The 9,338-nt window shown below is 59.8% G+C and overlaps 1 protein-coding gene across 1 annotated transcript in view; it reads right to left on the bottom strand.

Moving 5' to 3' along the window:
* Positions 1–431: 431 nt before the first annotated feature.
* RTN4RL1 (reticulon 4 receptor like 1) overlaps positions 432–9,338 on the bottom strand; it is a 66,096-nt gene continuing 57,189 nt past the window's right edge. The window contains exon 2 of the mRNA XM_067715969.1: positions 432–3,710. Coding sequence (XP_067572070.1) covers positions 2,386–3,710 — 1,325 coding nt within the window. The 3' untranslated portion in view covers positions 432–2,385. The remainder of the gene's footprint in view (positions 3,711–9,338) is intronic.

The following is a 9,338-nucleotide window of genomic DNA, read 5'->3' as shown; positions in this document are numbered from 1 at the left end:
GCCTGGAAACAGCCTCTTTCCTCTACCTGGGGAACCCTCTCCTGTCTCCAAAGCCAGAGAGGCGGGTGCAGCCTCCAGACCCCATCCATGTCCACTGCTACATGGGTCGGGCCCCAGCTTCCTGGAATCCCCTCTGGGCCCTAGGAACCCAGGTCCCTTCCAGCCGCCCCCGAGCCTCCTTAAGAATCATTAGCTCAGCTACTGCTGTGACGATCTTGGGAACAGGCCGGGAATGATCCAGGGCCAGACCGCTCCGGAGACAGCCACAGAGATGGTGCTGACCCAGTGCAGCCAGCATGTGGGAAGTGAGTCATGTCCTGTGCCGGTGAGGGAAGAACCATGGAACCGAGAATGTGTGTGTGTGTGTGTGTGTGTGTTCGCGCACACACACATGTCCCAGTGAGTCAGTGTGCCCCTGCTCCAAACAGCTCCTCCCACCAACAAACGTGCTTGTGTCCTCAGAGCTGCACCCAGCCAGGCTCGCCCACCCCATAAAAGCCCAGGATCTGCCACGCCTTCAGGAATTCGGGGTTGGGAAATGAGAAACAGGGTTCTTGTCCAAGAGAATTTTTTTTATTATTATTTTTCTCTCTTAATTGGATTCAGTGTTTCTCACTCCTGACACACATTCTCTCTGGTGGGGAATTTGGGTTTGTGCAAAGCCAAAAAGGATTGTGCCCGCACGGACACCAGCCGGCAGCATGGCTGACTTTGACTTGAGCTCCTCTCCCCTGTCTGAGTTTGCGTGCTCCGTTCCCTGCACGTCCCCACTCCTGACCCCTGAGTCTGGCCACCCCCTGACCTCTGCCCGTCCCCGGGGCAACTTCAGAGGGTCCAGGAGGGACGGGGCCTCCGTAATGCAGAAGTGCCTGAGATGGTTCTTGAAATGCCCTCTTTGTTCCCCTTCTGCTAAGGCCACCTGATGCTTTCCCTCCTGCCGCCCTACACAGGACCCTTGCTGGGATGCCCATCAAAGAGCCTCAAGGAAAAATTCAGCAGCTGAGCCGCGCTGGAGGCCTGGGCTCATGCCCAGAGCATCCCTGGCCCGTCCAGACTGTGGCTGGCAAAACACTAGGCTGACGACACTGCCCAGCCTGTTGGACTAACACTGTGGATACTGCCTCGCCCGCCGGCCTCAGAAACCCAAAGCCCCTTCCTTCCCCTTCTCCTTCCAGCCCATCCCCAGGGCCTAGCCCCCCGATGTCCAACAAGCTGCTTCTGCCTTCTCACCCTGATGCCGACAGCTGCTATGTTGGGAGTGACTGGGTGCTCCGGGGTGGCAGACGGGCTTGTGCTGCATATAAAAACATGGTGATGCTCCACGTATCTAAGAAGATTGGTCCCCTGAAGTGATTCTTGCTGCCTCCTCTTCTCCCTGACAACACCCCCCCACCCACTGCCCCTTTGCCCCAGGCCCTGGCAAGCCCAGGTTACATGGGGACTACTGTTGCCAGGTTGGGATTCTAGACAAAAATCCTAGAACTCCTTTCTTGCTAGAAATCACCAATACAATCCTTAGTTCAGCAGATATAGTTTTCCGTACAGTTTATAAACATGATAAGACATACAGTTTGGTAAGGGAGTAGGGCGAGGGCCTGTGCATTTGTGTGTATATATATATACGTAGAGGGTGTGTGTGTGTGTGTATATATATATATATATGTATATATATATATATATATAAAGTGGACATAGTTATAAAACTGCACCTCCTGTGAGAACCTCATTGCACACGATGAAGTTCTAAATTTCAGCCTCTGATGATCTTTCCTTTGGTAATTGGTTCTTGGAGCCCAGCAGCTGGGCCTGGGTCTGCCAGGGTTGCCTGAGACATCAGGAATGAGAGGCGTTACCCCCGAGGGAGGGACTGAAGGTGGCACATGGTTGGATTCAGGGCAGGGTGACTAAGTGGCCTCAGGCAAGAGCCAAAGTGCCACCTGCTCACGTGCTCCCAGACAGCTGCGGACCCAGCCTCTTTGGTGACCCTTGTCTGTTCTCTGAGTCCTGCTTCCTCCGGAAGTGGCGGGAGCCCTTCAGACCTCTCCAAATGACCAGGATTCCACACAGCCCAGCTCCCGTGGGGCACTGTCCCATCGTTGCTAATGAAGGATTCGCTCTGCGGCTTTAACTGCCTTGCTGGGTGGATGCTGTCCATCGGTGCTCGGCCGGGGGCTGGCTGGGACAGCTGGGTGGGATGAACGAATCCCCTCCCGCTTGGGGCTGTACACTTTGGGTTTATAATCCACCGGGCAGGGCCCAGACAGCAGCTGAAGCCTCTACCAGCCTTTGCCTGAAACCCAGCAGATCCTCCACTTGTAAAAAAAGAAAAGAAATCCTGTTCCTTGGTGGACATGTGGCAGTGCTGGGTGCTGGTGCCCTGCGTCCTCAGCGAAGAGTGACCACCAGCCCCAGTACCCAGGCCAGGAGCGAGGCCCTCAGGGAACTGCCCAAGGAGGCCTGCTGCACCCCGCTGGGGGCACGGATGGGGGTCCTGCGGGCACACTTGCCCTTCCTCTTGGGCCGTGCCGTGGGCATGATGTCAAAGCTGAACTTGTGCTGGTAGTCAGGGGCATAGTCCTGCAGCTCGTGGGCCTGCTTCCGGGTGCCCGCCTTCGAGACCTGGTTGCGATTCCTGTGGCTGGTGCAGTTCTTGCCCAGCTTCTTGTAGCCCGACCGAGAGCCAGGCAGATGGCCGTGCGGGTGGTCCTTGTCCCTGGCGGGGCCACGGGGTGGGTGGTGTTCCTTGCGGGTGGCCCTGTCGGTGGTGGTGAGCGTGTGCGACTTGATCTGGTGCGGGGACGCCGGCCCCGTGCAGTTCCGGAAGTCCTCGGCCCTCAGCAGCTTCAGGTCCTGGCCATGCAGAGGCTCAGGGGACACGCAAGGGACAGCGGAGCTGGAGCCACGGAACCTTTGCAGCCATTCCCACAGGGAGCGCGCCCGGCAGCCACAGTCCCAGGCGTTGCCGTTGAGGCGGAGGAACTCCAGGGCTCCCAGGGGTGCCAGGCAGTCGCCCGGCAGCTCGGAGAGACTGTTGTTGAAGAGGAAGAGGGTGGTCAGCCTGCGGAGGTCGTGGAAAGCCCTGTGATGGACCCACTGCAGCTGGTTCTCGTGCAGCAGCAGCCGGTCCAGGTTCACCAGGCCCCGGAAGGTGTCCTGGCCTAGGCTCCACAGCTTGTTGCCGTGGAGAAACAGGTGGCTGAGGTTGACCAGGTCCACAAAGATGTCGTCCTGGAGGTACTCGATGTGGTTGTCCTGCAGGTAGAGGTACTGCAGGCTGTGCAGGCCGCCGAAGATGCCGGCCGGCAGGGCACTGAGCCCACACTTATAGAGGTAGAGGGCATGGAGCTTCACCAGGCCCTGGAAGGTCTCGGGCGCCAGCGTCCGCAGCTGCCGGTTGTCGCCGAGGTCCAGCTCCTCCAGGTGCACGAAGCCCTGGAAGGTGTTGGGGTCGATGAAGGTGATGTTGTTGGAGTAGATCCACAGGGTGACCATGGAGGGGCTGAAGTGGCCCTGCTGCAGGAGGCTGATGCGGTTGTTCTGCAGGAAGACGCGCTCGCTGTCCTCCGGGATGCCCTCGGGGATGGCGACGAAGTTGTGCGCCTGGCAGCTGACCGTCATGGGTGCGGGGTAGCACACGCAGTCCCGCGGGCAGCCGTCGCCCAGGGGCAGCTCCCCGGCCAGCAGCAGCAGCAGCAGTTCCACACAGCACCCTGGCGGGGAGAGAGAGCACAGCCAGGTCAGGGGCTGCCCGGGAGGTGGGAGACACTCTGGGCCCCGGGCTCGATGGGCACATGACCCTCCTAGGCCGCTGGGGCTCTGTCCTCGTCTTTGCTGCGCTCAGCGGTCTGGAGTCATAGCCCCCCGAGGTCCTGGCTCTTGATGGCTCCCCACGCCCTGGTGCCCCACCTCTACTGGGGGTTCTATCCCAGCCTGGGCTATGAGATGGGTTGGGGTAGAGGCTCTGATCCCACGGCACCCGGCATACTTCCTTAGCCCCACCCAGCAAACCCCTAGCCCCGCCCATAGCTTCTGAGCCCCACCCCCTTAGGCTCTGTCAACCCTGGTAGGATTGGGGTCACAACCCACGGACGCAGCAGCTAGCTTCGGGCTCCTGTCCAAGCTCTGCCACTTACTTGCTTTGATCTGCCTGAACAGATAGTGGTGCAAAGTCCTGTTCTAACAAAGTAAATATCTCGTATGGACTCCTGAAGAGTCTTTTTATTTAAATTATTCCCAATAACAAAGCATGCATGCGTGACACCGAAGTTTATCTTGAAAGATTTCTCACTTACAGTGCCTTCCATGTCCTCATGTAGGCACTACCCCCGTGCCTCAGTTTCCTCATTTCTAAATAGTAGTAGTCGTCCCTCACAAAGGACGTATGTGTGTGTGATGGACTGGGGGAGGCACCAGGGCTGATAGTTCTGGGGTCCAAGGAGCAGCCAGAATGAGGCTGCCCCCCACCGGGGTCTGCCTTCCAGCCCCTCCCCTCTCCCTGCCTCGCTGGAGATCCCAGGCTGTGGCTGCCAGTCAGGCCCTGCCTAGCGATTGTCCCGAGCATTTCCTCTGTAGCTTCCCTCTAATTGCACAATAATTAGGCACTTGTTAATGGATCCTTAAAATAATTTATTTTCGATGTGTCCAGTCCGTGGTTGGATAATAGCCCCGTGCTCATTATCGAAGCAGCCTCATTATGCACGATCATCATTACCTGCCTTTCTCCAGGGTCGCAGCTGCCCCAGGCAGCCTGGCAGGTGTGCCAGTGTTGGGGGGACGGGCTCCAGGCCGGTAGATCCCCACCCTGCAGGGCCGGGCAGCCATCTCGTCTCTGCCCGGGTTGGGGTCCCGATCCTTCCCTTCTAGCTTGGCCAGCCAGGCCTCTGGGGAGAGCCGAGGGCCTGAGACAGTGCGACTGATTCTTCCTGCTGCCAGCTGTGCCCAGAGCATGTTTAACGAGAGAACCTCCTGGCCCCTCCTGGCCACTCTCGGGCCAGCCCCGCTCCCAGCCTCAGGCCGGCCGCCACCCCAGCCGTCTGCCTGGGCTCAGGTGGACCTCACCACGACTGCCACTCCCTCTTTCCTCACAGAAATGGCATCATAAAAAAGTGACAGCTCCCAGCTGTTGGGAGTTACGGGCTCCCAGAGAGTAACAGCTGCTTCCCGTCCCCCTATAATCACCCGGCTTTGACCGAACGTTGCCAACACATAAAAATCATCGCACATGATTCGGTTTTTGCATAATTGTGTTTGGTTGCGATTCCAGAGCAGTTATGACCTGGGCAATGGTGGCGGTGACAGAGCAGCTGTGAGGTCCCTTTCTGGGCTGGGCCACGCTCTGTGTGGCCCCTGCCCTGCTTCAGTCACTGAAACCATCGGACAGTCTGCAGGCCAGGCCCCGGGCGGGGGCCTCCTCAGCCTCAGTTTCCCCCTGTGTAACAAGAGTCGGAGATGGTCGCTATGCCAGCGCTCCCCGCGTGGAGTCTGACCTCCAGTCCGCCACTGCTCTCCTAGGTCTGGCCAGGGGGGCCCGGGCCCGCAGGAGGAGACAGGACAGTGAGGACCCTCTAGGAGCCTGGGCCCCAAACCCCAGCTGAATCTCGGGGAGCCTGCCCACTGCCTTGAGTCTCCAACACCCAGGCTGGGAGGCGGGCCCAGCGCACAGCGGCTGCCCATTCAGAGCCTGCCCCTCCCTGTCCGCTCGCTCGCTCAGCTCTGCTCTGCTCCTCGGCCCTGCCCAGGCTGCCCCCAGGGAGGTGTCCCCAGCCTGCCACTCTGAGGGAGCCCAGGGAGCCCCTCCTAGCTCAAGGGTGTTCAGGGTGCTCACTGTGCTGCAGGGGACAGGGCTGGGGCCATTCGTGGGAACCACAGGGCCACAGCAGACCCCACCCCCTGGGGTCCTGCAAAGACAAGGCATTCCCTTCCCTTAAGTCAGGCAGGGAGAGCCGCTCACGTGGCAGGCTCGGCGCTAACACCGCCGACATCTGTGCGGCTTATAGAGTTTACAAAGCGCTTCTGCTCTCACCCCTCTGATCCGCAGAACTACCCTGCCTGGTGGGGGCTGCGGGACTTTTTCCGCCCCCTGACCTGGGGTGGGGCAGACAGCCCATCTGCCTGCTGCTGTGGATGTCTCAGTAAGGCCCCGGGGGGGATTCTCTGAAGCGGTCCCCAGAGAGGCGGGGCGGGGAGGGAGGGGCTCCACAAAGAGCCACACCCCTCCCTCAGGCAGGTGCCCCCAGGGGTGCTGGGGCACAGGGGAAAACAGGCGAAGACCATGGTTTGGGTAAAAGCCAAGTGTACAAAAATCTAGGCGTGGGCTTAGCAGCTGGCGTATGAACACACTTTGGCAGGTGGGAGGGGTCAGATATCGGGGGCGGGGGCGGGTGGTGTAAAGGTGGCACCCAGGACAGGAGCCACTGTGCTGTTGTTCCTCTGAGAGGGGCCCAGGAGAAGGCAGGGACCCCAGCCGATGCTTAGAGCTGCTCTCCATCCTCCAGTACCGTCCAGATGCCAGGGGACCTGGGCCAGGGGAACCGCCCTTGCAGGTACCCCTGCCCCCTCCCACTGGGCACTGGGGTGGGTCTCACCTGAGTCTGCTTCTCCACTCTGGAAGCTGGTCCCATCTTCCAGGCCGGCCCTGGACCAGCTCTCCCAGCCAATCCCACCTGCCTCTGGCACCCCTGCCTGAGCCAGCGGGTGCCCTGGCCGTGGACCATCACCCTGCCCGTTTCTTCCCAGGCAGGCTCTGCACTGCATCGCCACGGTTCCTCCTGTGCCCCCCGTGCCCCCTCTGTGTTGCCCATGGGAGCCCCGACCTGCTGATTGCTGATTAATGTACTAACAATGACATCGGTGCCTTTGCTGTGCATTTGAAGATTGCAAGTTAGCAGGAATAAAAGTCTCCATGGAGGAGCCTTGCACTTCCTCTCATCAGCCTCCTCGCCCCCTTCTGGGGGGGCAAGGGGTTGCTCTGCCTGATGGGGGCTGAAGAAAGCGAGGCAGGGACTCAAATTCCGGACTTCTCAGGTTCTCCTCCGCCGCCCCCTCCTCCCCCTGCTCCCCCCACTCCTCCAGGGGCATCCACCTGTCTGCTCAGCGGCTCCCAGACCTCCTGGCCTCCCACACATGAGCTCACACACATCTCTGCAGCCTCATTCATTCCCTCCTCCGTTCAACACTTGCTGCCAGAGTCCTGGAGTATCCTGAGTGCCGGGGTGGGGAGGGGCCTGGGATGAACTTGGCAGGTCCTCGTGGACTAGCAGATGGGGGTCTCCACACCAGGCAGTCCAGCAGGTGCCAGGCCCGGAGCAGGCATCTAGGCGTGTGCATGGGGAGGGCACCTGCTGCCTTGTGCCACCTCGTCCACAAAGTCCTCTTGCTCCCCTGCCAGCACAAAGGATGTGCAGGAAAAGAGAGCAGGTACTGTTTTCATGTCCTCCTTCCTACAAACCCCCAAACCCCTCATCTGCTGAGCAGGGACCTGTGGGGGCCGGGGTGAGTAGCCTGTGCATGGGCGGGCCCCTCACCCAGTCCACTCAGCAGCCCATTCATAAGATAGGGGCTGGACCTGGTGGGATGTGTGGAAAGGGCATTCCAGGCAGAGGGCACAGCATGTGCAAAGGTACTGAGGTGGGGAAGCAGGTGGCAGGCCCTCTCTCAGCCTCTAAGTAACCAGAGCTCCCTAAGATGCTGTAACTACAGCTCAGCTGGGTGAGGGACATCCAGGGCTGGGGAGGCCAGACAGCTCCCTCCTGGGACCAGAACCGACAGGGCCCCTGCTCCTGTTCCAGGCCAGATGGCCAGCGTGGCAGGGGTCCAGTAGCTTCCCCACCCCGGAAGCAGGAAGGGAGCTAACCAAACAGGACCCAGCCCTGAGTACCAGGTTCTTTACGTGGGATCCTCATGACACCCCACGGGTGCCGCACCATTTCACAGAGAAGGACATGAGTCACAGAGGGGAGTGGCCGCCCAAGGCCACACAGCTGGTGAGCAGGGCAGGTGGGGCAGCCTCATCTGAGGGCTGGTCAGTCCTCCCCGGCCTCAAGGTCTTGGGCTTCACCCAGACCTGAGTCTGGTGCCTGCCCCTCCCTACGCCTGTGCAGGGACAGCCCGATGGCTTGGCATCCCCAGGAGCCCCCAGGCAGCTCCGTGGGGCTCCCTGAGGCGTGGAGACTGGTCAGCCACGTGGTCAGTCCTTCTGCCTCTGCAGCCTGCCCTCCCCATGCCCTGGGCTCGGCTCCCGGCCCACCTGCTGCCCCAGCCTTGCCAGATGCTCCTCTTTAAGCTCTGCTGGCTGGATAACAGCCTCAGGCCAGGCCAGCTGTGCTCACAGAGCGACTGGCGCCTCAGGCCACTCAGCACTGTCTCTTCGTGCCACACCCAAGCACAGGCCACTTCCCGGAGACAAGGAAGCCAGCCAGGGCAGAGCTGGGCTTTCCTCCTCCTCTGGTCCTCTCAGTGCTAGGCATGTCCTGCTCCAGCGTATGTGTGTGCTGTCCCCTCGTGGCCGGAGCACTTCCCGGGATACCTGCAGGGCACCTCATCATTCAGGTCCCTCCTCATGTCACCTTCTCAGTGAGGCCTTCCCCAGCAGCCTATTTTATTTTATTTTTATTTTGGCCATGCCGCTCGGCTTGTGGGATCTTAGTTCCCTGATCAGGAATTGAACTGGAGTCCTCAGCAGTGGAAGCGCGGAGTCATAACCACTGGACCGCTAGGGAATTCTCCCCAGCAGCCTATTTTATTTATTTTTTTGCAGTACGCAGGCCTCTCACCGCTGTGGCCTCTCCCGTTGCGGAGCACAGGCTCCGGACGTGCAGGCCCAGCGGCCATGGCTCACGGGCCCAGCCGCTCCGCGGCATGTGGGATCTTCCCGGACCGGGGCACGAACCCGTGTCCCCTGCATTGGCAGGCGGACTCTCAACCACTGTGCCACCAGGGAAGCCCCCAGCAGCCTATTTTAAATGGCTCCTTCCTTGTTTTACTTTTCCCCATAACATTCATTCTCTCCTAATAAATTCACCTCATTTATTTATTTATCTTGTTTATTTTCTGTCTCCCCTCACTGAGTGGGCAGCTCCATGAGGACAATGGTTTTGTCTGATGTGTTCCCTGCTGTCCCCCCAGGGCCTAGAACAGTGCCTGGTATACAGTAGGTGCTCAAGAAGAAAACCCTAGGCCCAGAGCCTGGCTCATAGTAGGTGCTCAATAAACATAATGGTTCTTATTAGTACAGAGGCCTCTGGGGTGACAGTAGAGACTCAGCCTTGGCTCTCTCCCAAGGGACCCTTGGCCAGCAGAGAGGTGACAGGTGGTGAGGAGGGCTCTGGGAGGGAAGATAC

Source organism: Pseudorca crassidens, chromosome 19 (genome assembly GCF_039906515.1).
Source record: "Pseudorca crassidens isolate mPseCra1 chromosome 19, mPseCra1.hap1, whole genome shotgun sequence".
NCBI lineage: Eukaryota > Metazoa > Chordata > Mammalia > Artiodactyla > Delphinidae > Pseudorca > Pseudorca crassidens.
The sequence above is the reverse complement of the archived record's forward strand: the minus strand, read 5'-3'. Positions and strand labels throughout refer to the sequence as shown.